Here is a 16,803-nt window from a genome sequence, read left to right as displayed (position 1 = left end):
AGAGCCATCCTCCTGAAAATGCCTGCTCTAAGGGTGCATCTGACCTGTTCCTCCAATACCAACCTCTCTCTTCCTACCCCCACACTTAATGTTCACACGCACAGTGTGAACTTTGCTCTTCCACACTGCACCCCATCCTAGGCAGCCTCTTTGGGGCCCTGCTGGCCTGCTGTGACCTGTGCCCCTGGTTCTCTTAGACAGTGGGAGGCTCCCAAGGGCATAGACAGCCTCCTCCCTTCCCCGCTGCTTCACAAGGGGCCAGGGACCCCCAGGCCTGCCCCACTCAGCGCCCCTTGTTGTGACTGTGTAAATACACTTTATTTTCCATCTTTCCTGCCTGGGCGACATGTGGAGTGTGAACAGGCAGTGTGCAAAATGGTGGTGGGCAGTGCGGGGGGCATGTGGGTGAGCCCCTGGGATGCCCACCCTGGTCCCCAGGCTTTGTAACACTGAGTGGGCGACCGGGAAGAGGGGACTGAGCATGGATCTCCACCCCAGGAAGCGCCAGGGGGACTGTTTGTGATGCTGTTCTAGGCTCCAGGAGCACCGAGAAGGTCAGCCCGGGGGTCATGAGGTCCCGGGGGGTCGGGTCTGGGGGCATCGTTGGACTTTGGCACCGTTCTTGGTTCTGACTCAGCAGAGACCACGGGACCACTGTGAGCAGGTTGTGGGGGGAACTCAGCCAGGAGGCCTCCTCCCCTGGGGCTGGAGAGTGGGGCTAGGGATACAGAGGAGGAAGGGACTTGGAGGCTGGGGATCCCCTGGAGAGGAGGCTAGCCTGCATGGGGAGCCCCTCTCCCCCGTCACTGGCCAAGCTGGGGTGATGGGGCTGCCACAGAGGAAGAGGTGGGGGTGCTGGGGAGGGGGAGGTCTCTCCACTTCCTTACAGCTGCTCTGGCCTCTAGGAAATAGGGACAGGTACTGCCCAGGCCCTGGCTGGTTCCAGCTAGCCGCTCACACCCTGGCAGCCCTGCACTCAGTAGGGGGGACTTTGGTTTCTGTTGCAGGGGCCACAATGCCTGCACCAGGCAGGGAAGCCCTGCCTGGCCATCTATCTCCAGAGGCCAAGGGTCCCCAGGGCCTTCATGGGTGGTAAAGTCTGGCCTACAGGGGCACCTTCCTCCTCAGGCCTGCCCCAGAGCCTGGGCCCTTCCCGGCAGGGCCGCTGTTGTCCCAGGAGGAGGCCAGCTAGGAGAGGGAGCTTCCGTTGGTGCAGTCCTGGGACCCTTGGGTCCTCCTGGCCCTGGCTGTTAAGAGGCAGACCTTCCAGGTAAACGGGCCAAGAAGGGAACGGACCAAGATGGGTAAAACACTGCTGGGGAGGGTGGGCCTGCCAGGGCACTGTGAGGATCCCCAGCCTCTGGCCCTGCCCTCTGTGCCCAGCTATGTGCTGGGCCTGGCCCTCTGGGTGGGTGAAACCGCCAAGGGCCTGGAGTCTGTGAAGAGCTGGAGCCCATGCAGGAGCGGGCTGACGGCGGCCCACCCGCCTATCCCCGCGCCCTGGCGCCGAGCACGCGGGGCACGGCCTCAGTTGTCCAGGCCCTGGCTGTAGGGCGCAGCCAGCTCGTCGGCGTCGCTGTCGGAGCTACCCTCACTGTCCTTGGCAGGCCGCTCCAGCCGGCGGAAGAAGCGCGCATCGCGCGGGGACAGCGGGTAGAGCGCATCCTGCAGCGCGGCGCCCACGCCTACGCCCACGCCCAGCAGCTCCTCGTCGGACGACGGCAGCGAGTCCTCGTCCAGGTGCCGCGCCAGGCCCAGCCCGTCGAAGGCCAGCGGGTCCTCAAAGGGCGGCGGACCCTTCAGCAGCCGCACCTGGGGCAGGGGGTTGGGGTAAGGTGGGACCCGAGCGCTGGAGGCATGCATCGATGTCTCCATAGACGGATTCCGGCCGCCGGGCCCCTCTCCTCTCCCGCTCCCCAAAACGCCGACGCCCGGCCCATCACTGGCCGTGGCCACCGGGGCTCTCACGCCCCTCCCTCGCTCACCTCGGCCTTCAGCTCCTCGATCTGATCCTTGAGCTCGCGGATGTACTGCGACGAGTCCGAGTGGTTCAGCTGGCCCTGGATGCGGCCCTCCTCTCTCTGAGGGCGGGCCGTGCCAGTCAGCACGGGGTCCAGTCCCCGAGCCAGTCCGCGGCGCTCCCCCCGCCCCACCCCTCGGCCTCACCGCTCACCTGGATCTCCAGCTCCGCGATGCGCTGCCGCATCTCGGCCACCGCCGCCATGCTGTCCGCCTCCCGCAGGCGCACGGCCATCACTTCCTCCTTGCTCTGGGGGCGGGGGTGGGGGAAAAGGGGTCAAGGGGCGCGGCAGGGCTTAGGGGATGGGGGGAGTGGGGGTGCGGGCACCTTGCACTCGGCCTCCGCCTGCTTGCGGCGGCTCTCGCTGAGCTGCGTCTGCAGCCCCTTGTTCTGCGCCGCCAGGTACTGCAGCTTCTCTTGCAGTGCCGCGCGCTCAGCCTCCACACGGTTCAGCAGGTTGCGGTGGATGTGGTCCTGGGGGCGGATGGGCGGGGGTCACGGCCTTGCCGAGGGCCCGACCCCGAGCGCCGAACTCCCTCCCCGGGCCGGCCTCGGCCCACCTGCGTCTCGAGCTCCACCACGCGCTGCCGCAGCTCTCGACCCTCGGCCAGCGCCTGGGCCTCGCGCAGCCGCACGCTCATCAGCTCGTCCTGCAGCTCGCCCAGGACCAACTTCCGCGGGGACTCCTTCCAGCGGCCACCGCGGGACAGGTGGGCCTGCGAGGAGAGGTCGGCGGTCAGCCTGCGCCCGGGCCCCCGAGGCCGCTTCGACGGCCGGGAACGAGGCCCGCCCTCACCTGCCAGGTGTCCGAGAGCTCCTGCAGCTGCAGCTTCAGCTCCCGCGCCGAGGCCACCGCCTCACCCTCCCGAACCTTGAGCGCCTTCAGCTCCTCCTGAAGCCGAGCCACGTTGTTCTCGTCGGGCAGCGAGCTGTTCCTCTGCGGGGAGAGGAGCGCTCAGAGCTGCCCGCAGGCCTCACTCCCCAGCCCCTTCTCCTCTGGGCTTCACCACAGGCAGCCGGGCTGGGAGAGGGTGCACCCTGGACACCCGGATGCCCAGGGGAATGAGGAGGAGGCCCCCGGGAGGAGACCCCACCCTCGCAGCCCCTGCTGGAAATACTGGTCTGTAAACCCGGCTGTAGTAACAGCACCTGCTCTCTCAGGGGGCTGGTCCAGGGCAACCCCCACACCATAAGTGATTGTTGATAACACCAGGAGAGCAGCGAGGCCAGGTGCTCCTCACCTGGGAATCTGAGATCCTCACCCTCCTGGCCCAGACCTGGCCCAGCAGAAGCTGAGAAGGTTTCAGCACAGCCCTCAGGGGACAGAGGGCCGGCCTAGGCCCTATCCTGGCCTCCCAAGGGCTCAGTGATGAGAGATTTATGCTCCAGCCTCTTGGACCAAAAGCCAACTTGCTGCAGGAGGTTCTTACTGCCCCTTGTCTGGGAGTTGGGGGGAGGGTGGTGAAACTTCTGGGCCCACATTTCCCTCTGATGTAGAGAGGAGAGAGGAAAGCCCAGTCTGGGTGGTGGGTCTGTTAGGGACTGTGAGGCCAATGGCCCCATGCAAGGCTGTGGCAGAGACACCCCACCTAGGAGGACACCCCAAACTGCAGCTTGAAGCTGGGGCGGGGGGTGGGGGGTAATGTGTGTGTGGCTTCCACTAGTGGGTGAGTACTGCCCTCTGGTGGCCAGGGCATTTCCCTTCTGGTGGCTCAAAGGAATTGAGACAATAACCAGGCTGGAAGGAACTGGAAGGGACCAAGAGGCCTGGTGCTCCCTGCAGGGCTGCAGGTGGGAGAAGGCGGCCCCCTAGGTGGTGGGGCTGTGGAGGGGAGCAGCCTTGATGGGCCTGCGCCTTCCCTTCCCCCTGCAGCTCAGGGCCTGAGGGGGACATACACAGTCAGGGTGGGCTGTCCAGGGGGCCTGACAGCCGCTGTGGTGCTGGCCTGGTGGCTGGCATATGAGGGCAGGCGTGGCTCTCATGGAGTCGTGCTGCTGTGTTTGTGTGTGTGTGCGTGCCTCCGGGGCTTGAGTGGTACATACCTTGCTGTGGAGACTATGGGGGAGGAGGCAGGGGAAGGGCTCTGACTCCAGGGCCTGGCCCTCAAGTCCCTGGGGCTGCCCCCCTTATCCTTGGCAAGGGCCCGGCTGTCACCTCCCAGGGGCGCCCTCACTGCCCCATCTCCAGGGTGCACCCAGCGGCCGCTCAGTCACACCTTTTCCATGTCCAGAACCTTGTCCTGCATCTCCCGAAGTGCCCCCAGGGTCTCGGTCTCCCGAAGCCGTGACTGCTCCAGCTCCGTCTCCAGGTGGGCCACAAAGTCTTCGGTGAGGCGCGGGTTATCCTGGGGGGCAGGCAGAGGGCTGTGCTGGGCGACAGGCTGCGGTTGGAGGTGGGCAGCTTTCCTGCCAGCCAGGTGAGGGCCCAGGCCTGGGCCCACCTCCTCCGCCCCCAGGGCCAGGAGCGGGGCTTAGGTTGTGGGTGCAGAGGAGGGCAAGGAGAAAGCCCATATACCCTGGAGGGGCAGAACACCACAGGGGCCCTGATGCTTTGTCTTGGGGTCCTGGGAACACCACACATGGCCTCAGGAGGCCCCCTGAGGGACACCAATGGCTGGTTCACAGAATCATTGGGGTGAGTATGCAGAGCGAGTTCTCTGGGCGCTGCTTCCTGCTGTGTGGTCTGTGGCCTGACCACACCATGGGGGTTGTGAGGAGCAGATGGGGAAAGAGTTGGCTGAGACCACTTTCTTGGTCAGTGTCCAGGGGCTTCTCAGAGGTACCTGGGAGTCCCAGGGGTGACGGGTGGGCCCCATACAGAAGACCTCGAGAGTGAGGAAGGAAGCCCCTGGGGTCGGAGCACAGCCTGCATCTTGCTGCCTGGGTGGCCTGGCAGGGCAGTTCTCTGGCAAGTTGCCCCAGCCACCCTGCTCCTCAGTTGCCCCACCCCCGCTTCCCCACTGACCAGGTCTTCTTCATGGGGCCCTCCTGCCTAACTGCCCAGGTCTGCTTGCTACCCTGGACCACTGGGGGTCTCTGAAGTCCAGGGGTGTGGGTGGCTCTCTCTCGGCCCTGGGCCCTGTGGCAGCTCTGCCCAGTTGCATCTCTTCCAGGGGCCCCACCAGCATCTCCCACACTCCCTCCCTGCATCCCTCTGCCTTGCAGTGACATCCCTGCCTCACCTAGCTCTGCAGCAGGCCTAAGGGCTGGAGCCCTGAGGGGGCAGGTGAATGTCTCTCCACCTGGCCTGACGAAGGGCACTGTGCCATGGGTAGGGTTAGTCCAGCCTCAGCTTCCCCACTGGCCTGGCTGCTTCAGAGCCAGGTGGGGCTGCAGCACTTGAGCTTGAGCTGGGAGGTGGATGCGGGTCAGCAGTAGTGAAGTTCTGCCCCTCTGTCCCCAGGAGCAGAGGGTCAACACATAGGGGAGGGATTCTCCTCAGCCAATGACCATTCCTTCTCTCCTCCGTTTCTCAAGCACCCTGTGGTTTCTCCACATCAGGGACCCTCACCTCACTGCCAGGCCCTGCTGGTTCAGCCCTGGGGTGTGGGGAGCTGACAGCACCCTTTCCTGCCCCTCGGGGCCTGTGCTCAGTCATACTTGCGAGTTTGGAGGCCACGGCTGCCAGTGGGTTACCACATCAGGAAGGCAGCTGCTGGGTGTGGCTGGAGGAGAGTTCTGGAAGCCCTCTTTGGGGGAAGTGGACTCTGCCATGCTTCAGCTCATGGGCTGTCCACCACCCACCTGAGTTCATGACTCCACAACAGACTTGGGCTGCCCCCCACCTTATCCCCAACCCATCAGCTCAGGCTGGTGGGCACAGACCAGACCCTCTTCTGAGGGCAAGGTGTTGGGCACTGGAGGGGGTTACCCTCCCTCATCCCCACTCCTACCATGCATGGCTGAGGAAGGCTGCACCCCCTGAGGAAGCTCTGAAACTGAGCTCCCCTGCTGAGTGTATGATTAACCTCTCTACCCCCCAAAACTTTATTGCTTTTCCTGTGCCACCCTTCTCTTGAGTTTCAAAGAAAATGGGGGGGCTGAAACCAAGCAGGATCCCGTGGGTCCTCCTGGGTACAAAAGCCCTTCCGTGTCCCTGTTTCTTGTTTGTAGAAAAAGGCTGTAGTCTCCAAGGCCTCCGCTGAGTTCCAGAGAGCAGCCTCAGGCAGTAAATGATGAGGACCATAGAGTCCCAGGACGCCTAGGCCCTCCTGAAGGAGTAGAGATAACTACTTGACATGGGTCTTTGAGTTCTTCTGCAGAAATTAAGAGCCCCAGCCAGGTGGAGCATGGTGACTACACACTGACCACCAGCACCAGGCCCCAGACTGGTTGTAGCAAGAGGGTTGATGATGACTGAGGTTCCCTAAACATCACCCTGTTTCCTCACCACCAGCCAATCAGGAGAAGGTCCATGAGCTGACCCTGTGTACTAAGACCCTCTCCCCTGGCACTCTCTTAAAAAAAGACCCTGCCTAGGGGCTTCCCTGGGGGTCCAGTGGCTAAGACTCCACACTCCCAATGCAGGGGGCTTGGGTTTGATCCCTGGTTGGGGAACCAGATCCCACATTCCACAACTAGGAGCTCACATGCTGCAACTAGAGATTCTACGTGCTGCAGTGAAGACAGCAGGTCCCGAGTGCCACAACCAAGACCTGATTCAGCCAGATAAATAAACGAAAGTACTAAAAAAACCCCTGCCAAAAAGCCATCGGGGACTTTCTGGGTTCTTTTGAGCATGAGCTGCCCTTTCTCCTTGTTTGCAAAAGACGCTGTAGTTTCCTTCACCACAAGCCGTGTTGGTAGCTGGTTTTGCTGCATGTCAGATGAGTGGGCCTAGGTTTGGTTTGATAACAGCCCAACAGCCCTTCAGACCCTGGAGAGACATCAAGGCTCCCCCAAGGAATCACAGCTCTATCAGTGGAGGGCGGGGTCCCTGCAGGGACAGTTGGGGGAGGGGGGGGAGGCTGACTGTCTTGCCCTCAGTGTAGTAATCTGGTAGGCTGGATGCCCCAGTGGTGGGTGGGAAACAGAAACCACAGGATCCCCCCGGGTGTGGGGCTGGGGGAGACTCTGGGTGCCCTGTCCCCAAGGAAGGAACAGGAGGGCCAGGGGCTGAGGCAGGGCTGACTGGGGCCAGGTGCCCCAGAGCTCTGCAGGCAGCCAGGCACAGGGCGTGGCCTGGCCCTGGGCCCCGCCCACCGGCCTGGTACCTGCTGCTCCTGCAGCTGCCGGATGGTGCTCTGCGCCTTCTGCAGGTCTTCGGCCGCCGAGCTGCACTGCTGCCGCACCACAGCCAGTTCCCGCTTGATGACGTAGTTCTCCTCTGCCTCCTGTGCGCGCGTCACCTGCCCCTGAGGACAGCGAGGATGAAGTGCCATGACTCTCTGCTCACACCCCCGGCTCTGCCTGGGGCCTGCCAGGGGGGAGGCCCAGAGAGGGTGGAGGCGGGGTGGGAGGAGGAGGAGGACCTCCCACACTCAAGAGCCTGGGATGGGGTGCGCCGTGGGGCCTGGGGATGTTGCAGGGGTGGGGGGGGAGGCAGGAACAGGAACCAGGAGGAATCTGGAGGAACAGACCCACCTGGGACGCAGGCTCTGGCTTGCAGCCTCTGTCCCAGGTGAGGAGAAATAAGTCCTTGTCCACAGGGTGGACAGCACAGCAGAGGCCAGGCTCTGCCACGGATGACGGGGATCTGGGGACAGCCGAGGGCCCAGAGGCTCAGGACGGGCTCCTGGGGGCCAGGTTTGGGGGTACACCTCTCTCCCAACCTCCTTCAGTCCTGGGCCCCCAGACTTCCACCTGCCCAAGGCTAAGACTCCCCAGCCTCATCCCCTTAACCCCCAATTTAGGCCCCCCATTCCAGGCTCAGAGCCACCAGGTGGTGAGGCAGAAGCTTCCAGAGAAAGCCATTCAAGAAGAGGCAGCAGCAGAAACAGGCGAGTGACAAAAGAGGACAGCCTTGCAGGCCAGAGCAGAGAAGAGCGCGAGGGGCCATAAGGGTAGGGGAGAGTGTGTGTGTGTGTGCGCGTGTGTGTGTGTGTATGTGTGTGTGTGTGTGTGTGTGTCGGGGTGGCTCAGCTGTGCACACACCAACCAGGGCCTGTTGCTGATGTAACCTCAGGGTCCCCACCCTTATCCCTACCAGTGTCCCCTGGAGAGAGGAAACCTGTGCATTGCGTGCACTCACACGTGCCCACAGGCACCAGGCCTTCACACGCATGCCCCCTCCCCCAGAGGGAAGCCTCTGTCTCCTGAAGAAGCGGTCCCCAGCCGCCCCCATGCACAGCGCCAGGTCTGCTCCCTCCCCCCTCCTCTCCCGAGGATGGCAGCGGCCAGGGCAGAGGCGTCTGGTGGTCATGTGTGGGCGCCGGGAAGAACTGGGAGAGGGAGAGGAAAAGCTACAGTACCTGTATTAACCTATCAGCCAGAGCAGCGCTCTCCTACCCGGCGGAGGGGTTCCGAGCGACAGGGGGAGGAGGCAGAGCGGAAGGCGCGGGGACAGGAGAGGGGAGACAGACAAGAACCACATGTCACTAACGCGGTGGGCTATCTCTAGAAGCGGGAGAGAGGAGTGAGACCGGAGAACCAGAGAACCAGCAGGAGAGGGCCGGGAGGAAGGCCAAAGCCAGAGCGAGCTCCGTCCTGGGGAGGAGTCTGTGTGTGAGTGGGGGGGAGCAGGGTCACCCATGGGAGCTGCGGGGATGGGGCCTCACCTGAGGAGGGTTGGTGGGGGAGCCCTGGGCCCTGAGTGCAGTTTTAATTTGGAGGCAGAACAAGACTCAAGGCTTTGGGGCAAGAACAAATTCCACTTGCGGTCAGTAGTGGGTCAAGTGAGACTGAGCGGGGAGCTGGAAGTTGAGAGCCCCCATCTCTACTCTCATATTTAAAAACAGGTTGGGGCAAGGGTCAAAGCTATGGCACCCCCTCCATTGTGCACGGCCACCCTCTTCTCCTCCTTTCTTTTGTCACAGCAGCCCACACCCAGGCAGCCCGGGAGGGAGCCAGACCCAAATGGATTTCTGTGTTTGCAGTTAATGGGGTTGTAACTCAGTCCCCTTTCAGGCAAAGCTTCCCCTTGGTCCCCAATTTACACAGCAGCCAAAGTCTCAGGGAAACGCATGGTGGGGCCCATGGGATTTCTGGTGGGAGTTTAGGGTGGGGTTGCGCCTGGGGCGGGAGGCTGGCTAGCCAGCCCTCTGGCTGCTAGGTCCCGCTTAGGACTGAGAGGGTTTGCTGCCGCAGGCTGGCAGCCGCACCCTCACCTTCTCCAGGGTCTCAATCCGCTGCTTCAGGAGCCGGTTCTCCGTCCGAAGCCTCTGTAGTGGGGGGAAGAGGGGAGAGTGAGTCAGAGCCCCGTGTCCTGCTCCTGTGCACCCAGAAGTCTGTCCCCTTGGGGCCAGGCCATCTTCAGGCAGGAGGGCACCAGAGTCTAATGGTCCAAGTTGGTGATTCCAGAAAACAGTCAAGGCCAATTCTCATTTGGAATGGCCCACTAGGTATTTAAAAAAAACAACAACAAATCTTGGTTCAGGAAAACCAATGTGATGGCTTGGGTGGATATGCACTGTGTGAGGGGGTATGGTGGGGGTGGAGGGGGTATGGAGGGGGCAGTCAGCATCCGTGTCCTCCTGTGGAGTCGACTCGGGCCTGTCAAGGGCAGAGCCTTCTGTGTTTTGGGAGAAGCTGCTGGCAGACAATCCCTGCCCCTCACAGCTTGGATTTGAGCCCCAAGGCTTAGAGGACAGACTTGCAGTCTAGGTCCAGGAAAGGAAAGGGGTCTTGCGGAACGTGCATGCTGTTGATGACTACATTTCTGCGTCCTTTTGAGAACCAGCTGCGCCCGACAGTTGTCACTGTCTCCCTCACCCCCCCCCCCTCTAATTTTTGAGGCAGTCTTCCTTCCTTCCACTGTGCTGGTGGTTTTGGTGGGGGTACTCATGGTTTTAGGTTTCTCCACAGCCTTCTGGGAAGCAGGGGAGGTTGACATCCACCTCACTCCTAGTTTCTACCCCAGGGCCCTTTAAGCAGTGGGCCCTTCCATCAGTGGGTCAGCAAGAGTCCTGCTTCCCTGTGTATCACACAGGACATTCTTCTGGAGAGAAGAAGGTGATGGAAACATGCAGAACACACCCAGAAAGCAGCTATGGTCAGAGAGGATCACAGACTTGATTGATGGGCGCTGACTCATGTCAAGAGAAACTGAGTTGGAGGCAGGCAGGGTCTTGCCGGAGGCTCCTAGCTTGCCAGAGTCAAGAGCTGTTGCAGGCCCAGGTCTCTGTCCATCATAGGGATCCAGAACCAGAGTCTTGACCCCTGACCCCTGGATGGTTCTGTCTACTTTCTGGCCTCAACGCACGGATGGCCAAGCTCAGCCATCCTCGGAGGAGCTGAGTGTGCTGACCAACACCTCACCTCGCTCCTCTTCCTCCCAGGAGAAAACCAGATAGGGTGTGAACAAGGACTATGGGGGCCTACGTACTAATCACAGTACTGAAAAATTTTTTGTTCTGTATTTTTGATACTTGGATATCCTGCCACCTTGCTAATCCCGGAGATACTGCTGCTCCTAGGACTAGTTAATTCCTAGGGACAGTAGACAGCATGCCTGCTGGTCTGCCTTCTACATACTAACCGGTCACACCCCTGCCTACCTCCCTTACCTCTCACACACCAAACCATTATTTCCCATGCCCTCAATTGTCCCAGGACAGGTGGTGACCACTCCTATAGCCCAGAGCCCTGGAAATTATTCAAACCAGCCAATCTTGACTCTCTTGAACCTGCCTACACACCCTCTTGAACCATGACCCACCCCTTCCCAAGGAAATCCCAGCAAGGGCTCTGGCCCAGGCTTTTCTCCTGCCCTGCCCTGATGTTTCCTCATGTGGCCCTGCACACACAGCAGGTGTGCCCCTCTGGGAACTGTGAGTAACAAACTGTCCTTCTAAAGGCGGTTGTCTGTGTTTGTCACCTCACTGTACTTGATGAAAACAAATTCCAGGTTTGCTTTAAAACAGGCAAAAGGTGAAAGGGCACAGGGCAGGGACAAGAGACAAAGCATCTGGCCTGCCCTGCCCTTGGGGGTGCTCAGGCTTGTCTTGTGGGAGATTTCCAGGCTGGGCACGTGTTCTGAGGGTCTGCTGCACCCCTCCCTACTGCTGAGCCCTCCTGGCCACCAGGTGAGAGCAGGCCCTTGTCTGCACGAGCAAGACACATGTACATGTTTGGACTGGTGCATCAGTAATGCTGCCATTCCTGAGAAAGGGAGATGCTTAAAAGTTCAGGACACAAAACTTTCTTAGAAAACCTACCAACAGGGCCAGGACAATAAGGTCCTCTTTCCCCACTCAGATATGGGCAGCAGGTAACCTGGATTATAATCTAGGTTCTGTTTCTGTCTTTCGAGAGGAAGTTGGGATGATGGTGGTGGTTCATAATAACAATCTGAACAGTAGAGCAAGTGTCATCCCCATTTTGCAGAAGGGGACACTGAGGCTCAGAGAGGTGCATTCACGCTCCTGGCAGGTCACCCAGCTGGTTTGTAGTAGAGCCGAGATGGCACTGTGGGACTCTGTCCCTGAAGAAGACAGAGCCAGGCTGTGTTGGGGTTTGCATCTGTGTCTGACCCCCACCCCCACTGGACTGGGGGCCCTCAGTCTCTGCCATGATTCCGGTACATAGTAGGTGCCTGCTAGATGCCTGTGGAGAGATAACCAAGATCATATCTGGAGGGTTGAAAGCAGAGGGAAGGAGATGGAAGGGAGTCTGTGTGTAGAGGCTCTGCATGCCCAGGAAAGACCCTCTGATACTGTGATCTACCAGGAATATATATTTGGTCTTCATCTCTGGTCCTGGCACAGCACTCCTAAAACCCTGGGAATTTTCTTAGAAAGGAATCAAGGTGTTACTTGTTATGTTAATGAGGTGACTTTTGGAAATCCCCCAGGTCACCTAAGCATGGGGCTGGTAGCCAGGTGATCAGATCCTGTGATGAGAGGGTTGGAACTTTCTGCCTGACCTCAGGGAAGGGAGAGGGCTGGGAGTTGAATCTCCATGCACAGGAAACTCCACCTGTTAAACCATGTCCCCAGTTCAGGGGGTGGGGGTGGCTCTTGCTCTCACTCGGCTTGGTGGTGAGTGAAAGGGCAGCTGGGCCAAGGGATCACCCCTCGAGGCTATGGGACACCCTGGTGTGTGGCCCATGCTGGGTGGGGCAACCCTCATCGAGGGGGCTTCTGGGGCATCCTGCCCCAGCCTGGCCCATCTCCACCTGAACTCACCTTGATCTCAATCTGCTCCTCCATCTCCTTGCTCTTCATGGCCGCATACTCCTTCTCCAGCCTGCAGAGAGAGGGGAGGGCCGATGTGCTCACTGTCCCACCCTCAGGGACCCCCTTACTGCCTGCACCCCAGATGCCCGCTACTGACCTCTTCATCTTCTTGGGGTTGTACTTGACCTGGTAAGCCTTGAGGATCAGCTTATCTGGACAGCTGTCGAACTGATGGGGGATCACCCTCTGGAAATACTGTGGGGACATGGGTAGTCACTGACATGTGGGCCCTGACCACCTGGGACCACTCAAGTCCCTGGGAGGCCCTGCTTCCCTGGAGGAGGGGCCTGGGCATGCCAGTAGTGTCAGCCAGAGCCCGTTGGCCTGGGGCCTTGCATGGCCTGGCCCCCTGTGGGCGCTCCATCAGTGTATGTGGATCGAGCGAGCAAGTATGAGAAGCAGGAATCGTGAGAAGGAGCTGCCTGTGGCCAGGACTTCTGTCTGCAGGAGAAGCAGGCTTCGGGAGCTCCTGAGGGGGAAGGCCGGGGTGGGGTCTGAGAAGAGGGGCCTTCATGGTAGGGGCAGGGGGAGCCATGCCACTGACCCAGGGCAGTGAAAAAAGATGAAGGATCAGGGTGGCAGGGAGGAAGCCGAAAGAAGGAGCCCTTGGGGGCCTGCCTGCTCGCCCAGGGCCCCTGGGGCCTCCACGCAGAGTTTAAGCACACGCTGCTGGTGGACATAGCTTTCTGCAGCTTGGGACTGGGCTGGCTCTGCTCCACAGCCCAGCTGGCCCCCTCTGGCAGCTGCGGACAATGAGTGCCCGTGTTCATGAACACAACTATGGCCTTTGTGCATTCTTCCCCAAACCACCAGCTGGAGAACGCTGGGAGGGGGCAGGGGCCTGCATGAGGGGGACACAGTGGTGAGAAGCAGGCCAGCCTCTTCTCCGCAGGCAGGGCAGCTGGCCGGGGCAGGCAAGGGGAGGGTCAGCCCCAGACCCTCACTCCCTCCTGGGCCCTCGCCTGGCCTGGTTGCTGGGGCTGAAACCACACCCAAGGCCTCCAGGTGTGGCTAGTATTGCTATTTGTCACATTAGGCTCTAGGGGATCTGGAGCTGGGGGCAGGTGAAGAGGGGTGGACTTCCGGGCTTGGCATTCCTCTCTCCCTGCTGCCAGGCTGCTGGCCCTGGCCCAAGTCTCGCAGAGCTGGCGGCTCCTCAGGCCACCCCCTCCGCCGGGCCCTTCAGGGAGATCTTGTGGGGCAGAGATGATGGGAAAGGATCAGGGCACTCAGGAAGTCCAGGGTCTCCCCATCTTTCAGGAAGGGTTCACTTGCCCAGGTGCCCCTGCTGGGGGCAAACCCACCACCCTGGACCCCTGCCCACCTGGGACATCCCCTCCATGTCCAGCTGCATCAGCTCCGTCTGGTTCACCTGCAGCAGGGCGAGGCCCACCCGGAAGATGATCTCCAGGCCCTGCAAAGGCAGAGGAGGCAGTGCATCTCTGGTTCTGCTCTCCAGGGGGCCACTGAGCCCTCCCTGAGCCCTGGGATCATTTCCAGTGGGGACCTGAGCCACTCCATCCAGAGCGCCCAGGAGAGGAAGGGGTCCTCACCTCGTACATGAAGATGTCAAAGACACGGGTGGCGACGGGCAGTGGGAAGGTGGTGAGGAAGAGTGTGAGGAACCAGGACGAGGCATACATGGACGTGTGGAAGCTCTGGGAGCGGAAGTGGGTGTTCAGGTCCGGGAGCTGCTCCTGGGGTCAGGGAGGAGGCCAGGCACCATGAGGAGGGCGCTGGGCACAGCAGTCCACACCCTCAGGTTCCCTCTACCCGGAAGTACCTGCATCTTCAGGGAGCCTTCCTTGACTTGCCCTGGGCAGCCCTCCCACCACACTGTCCCTGGGTGGGGCAGAAGCACCCCAGAACTCTGAGCAGCATGAGGGGAGACACAGGCAGGGATAGCAGGCCCAGCTGCCAGGGAATCCTCACCACCACCCCCAACAATGCTTTGCGTTTTGTGCCCAGACATACTTAAGGGATGTTTTGACTGGCCTGAACTTTAGATGGCTGGAAAGTGACAGAAACTGGGGAAACTGAGGCTGCAGAAGATGTTAGGAGCCCCTGTTGGTCCTCCACAGGGAGAACGGACCCTTGGCTGTCCCCTGGCCTGCCCTGGGCCTCCTCCAGACTCAGGTGGCCAGCTACTTTGCCACGGGAGCTCTTGGCTCCTTCTCTGTGGCTCTGGGCCATCTGCTGGCTGGCATTTCTGGTCCCCTTGATTGACAGCACCTCGTGGTCCTCCAGGCCTGAGGAGGGGGGCTTTCACAACCAGATGCATCCTGCCTACTTGTGCAGAGCCGCACAGCCCCACCTGCAACCGGCTTCTGGAGCAGGCCGGAGTGTGTGAGTGTGTGTGTGTGTACACCGGTGCTGTCTGCCAGCCAGGAGCGGGCCCTGCGGGGGCTGCTATTTATAAACAGGCGGCTGCAGCTCTCTAGTAATCAGCAAAGGCAGGCAGACAACACTTTCCCCCTTCCACTACACTGGGGAGCAGATATAAAGGGATGGTGTGGGGGTGTGTCTGAGGCAGGCCAACCCCTCCATCCTGGCCTGAATGACTCTGGGAACCCTGAGTTCTGAGAAGCCCCCACTGTAAAGACTGGCCCCTGAAGCATCCTTCAGGCAGTGCTCCAGGGCCCCTTGGGGAGTAAGACCCCTTTCTGCCCTGGTGCGTCTGGGTGGGTTCTCAGGCCTGGAATTTTCAGTCGAAGAGACTCCCTGGGAGGGCCAAGGACAGCACCCGTGAGTGTGGCTGGCAGGGTGTGGGGGGGTGGAGTGGGTGGGCATGACCACCTGGGCCTGCTCACCTGTAACATGTATTCAAACTGGTAGATGCAGAGCCCCAGCTCGGCCATGCTGGGCTTGAAGAGCTCCCGTAGGCGGTACTCCTGCATCAGCCGCACGAACACACAGAAGGCCTCCTCCTCAGGCATCTGGGGGCAGGGGGTGTCTGTGAGTGGGGGTGGCATGGGAGGGGATGCCCGCTGCTCTTCTCCTGACTTTGCTTGTTTCTGCTCCGTTTACTTTGACTGAACACAGACGGTGCTGGGCTGCCTGGACCCCCACGGCAAACCTCCGGTCAATATCGTCCCCGTTTCACTGATGGGAAGCGTCTAGAGGCCGAAGTCGCGAGCCCAAGGCCGCCTGGCAAGAAACGGTGGAGCTGGGACTTGAACCCCAGAGCCCATGGTGGAGGCAGCCTCTCGTCCAGTCCCCACCATTCTCCCGTCCTGAGCCTGCCGGAGCCTCCACAGGAAACCCCCAGTCCCATAAACACCACACTGGCCGAACCAAGTCCCCTGCCTGAGTTCCCCATCTGACCCTGGCAGGTGACCGAGCGGGATGGGATAGTGGCAAGGACCAGCGGCCAGCCTTCTGTGCTTGGTTGGGAGACTGTCGGAGGTCACAGGTGGGCGGGGGGAGGCTCTGACCCCAGGCCTACACTGATGGAGGGAACACTTGCTTCTGTCCACCTCCAAGAGACTGACAGAGCGGGCTGGGCTGACCCAGGCCACCTACCTGCATGAGCAGCAGGCCCACGATGAAGGCGCTGCCCTGGCAGTAGCCCACCTCCCGGTCCACCAGCGAGTAGGCCTGCACAAGAACACACGGGAGTCAGGGCGGGGTCCCACTGGGCCGGCGACCACGGAGCATCTCTCCAGGGCCAGGGCTCACCTTCATGACATTGAAGAGGACCTCCTGGCCTAGGCTGTCCTGGCCCTTGAAGAACTCGTGCTCTGGGTAGGTGCGGGCGATGTCCCTGCGGATGAGCTTCTCGCAGGGGGACGACATCTTGAGCAGCTCTGAGTACTGGTTCTTAACCGGCATGTCTGTGGCACTGCACAGGAGCTGCCAGACGATGGCCCGGAAGTGGTGTGGGATGCCCTTGCGGATCAGCTCCTGGAGAACGGTCAGAGGGGGAGCAGAAGACCGGGCTGGATCCCATCCCAGAGTGGCCTCCCCAGGGCCTCCCAGCGGGGCCTTGGAGATGGGGCCTGTCCACGCCTCCCCGGAGACCCAGAGAGCTTGGCTAAGCCACCTCATGGCACAGAGTGCCACAGTGCTCTAGCCTGTCACGGAGCACACAGGTAGGAAGCAGGCGGGGGTGTCTGGGACGCCAGCCCCGCCCACTCTCCCTCCTCTCCTCCCTCCGCCTGGCACACCTCCAGCCCTGGACCTTGCCCGCCCCCAGCCACCAACCAGCCTGCCCCGGCCCCACAGTCCCCCCACCTTCAGCAGCTTCTCCTTCCGGCGTCGCCACTCCTCCCACTCATTGGCAATCCGGCCCCACAGAATCCACGTGTCCTCCTCCAGGTGGCTCAGGTTGGAGGAGGCTGAGGAGCTGGACACCAGCGAGGAGCCGCTGTTCCGCCGGGAGCCATTCATGGAGCGCATGGACTTGGAGTCGGCCTCCAGTAGCCTAGGCAGGCAGGCAGGGGGTGGGGG

General features: G+C 61.2%; 1 protein-coding gene across 6 annotated transcripts in view; it reads right to left on the bottom strand.

Annotated features, from left to right (window-relative positions):
* Nucleotides 1–299: 299 nt before the first annotated feature.
* EVI5L (ecotropic viral integration site 5 like) overlaps nucleotides 300–16,803 on the bottom strand; it is a 32,565-nt gene continuing 16,061 nt past the window's right edge. For 3 of the 6 annotated variants that reach the window (XM_069589334.1, XM_069589335.1, XM_069589337.1), the window contains 18 exons: nucleotides 16,588–16,777; nucleotides 16,033–16,257; nucleotides 15,877–15,951; nucleotides 15,165–15,290; nucleotides 13,908–14,051; nucleotides 13,679–13,768; nucleotides 12,452–12,549; nucleotides 12,304–12,364; nucleotides 9,286–9,339; nucleotides 8,431–8,463; nucleotides 7,234–7,374; nucleotides 4,237–4,365; nucleotides 2,817–2,957; nucleotides 2,581–2,736; nucleotides 2,348–2,494; nucleotides 2,174–2,269; nucleotides 1,986–2,081; nucleotides 300–1,812 (listed from right to left, as the gene is read on the bottom strand). In XM_069589334.1, coding sequence (XP_069445435.1) covers nucleotides 1,528–1,812; nucleotides 1,986–2,081; nucleotides 2,174–2,269; nucleotides 2,348–2,494; nucleotides 2,581–2,736; nucleotides 2,817–2,957; nucleotides 4,237–4,365; nucleotides 7,234–7,374; nucleotides 8,431–8,463; nucleotides 9,286–9,339; nucleotides 12,304–12,364; nucleotides 12,452–12,549; nucleotides 13,679–13,768; nucleotides 13,908–14,051; nucleotides 15,165–15,290; nucleotides 15,877–15,951; nucleotides 16,033–16,257; nucleotides 16,588–16,777 — 2,287 coding nt within the window. In that variant the 3' untranslated portion in view covers nucleotides 300–1,527. The remainder of the gene's footprint in view (nucleotides 1,813–1,985; nucleotides 2,082–2,173; nucleotides 2,270–2,347; nucleotides 2,495–2,580; nucleotides 2,737–2,816; nucleotides 2,958–4,236; nucleotides 4,366–7,233; nucleotides 7,375–8,430; nucleotides 8,464–9,285; nucleotides 9,340–12,303; nucleotides 12,365–12,451; nucleotides 12,550–13,678; nucleotides 13,769–13,907; nucleotides 14,052–15,164; nucleotides 15,291–15,876; nucleotides 15,952–16,032; nucleotides 16,258–16,587; nucleotides 16,778–16,803) is intronic. The other 3 variants (XM_069589338.1, XM_069589339.1, XR_011256970.1) reach the window with 2 other exon arrangements.

This window comes from Ovis canadensis, chromosome 5, assembly GCF_042477335.2.
Source record: "Ovis canadensis isolate MfBH-ARS-UI-01 breed Bighorn chromosome 5, ARS-UI_OviCan_v2, whole genome shotgun sequence".
In the NCBI taxonomy this organism is placed as follows: Eukaryota; Metazoa; Chordata; class Mammalia; order Artiodactyla; family Bovidae; genus Ovis; species Ovis canadensis.
The sequence above is the reverse complement of the archived record's forward strand: the minus strand, read 5'-3'. Positions and strand labels throughout refer to the sequence as shown.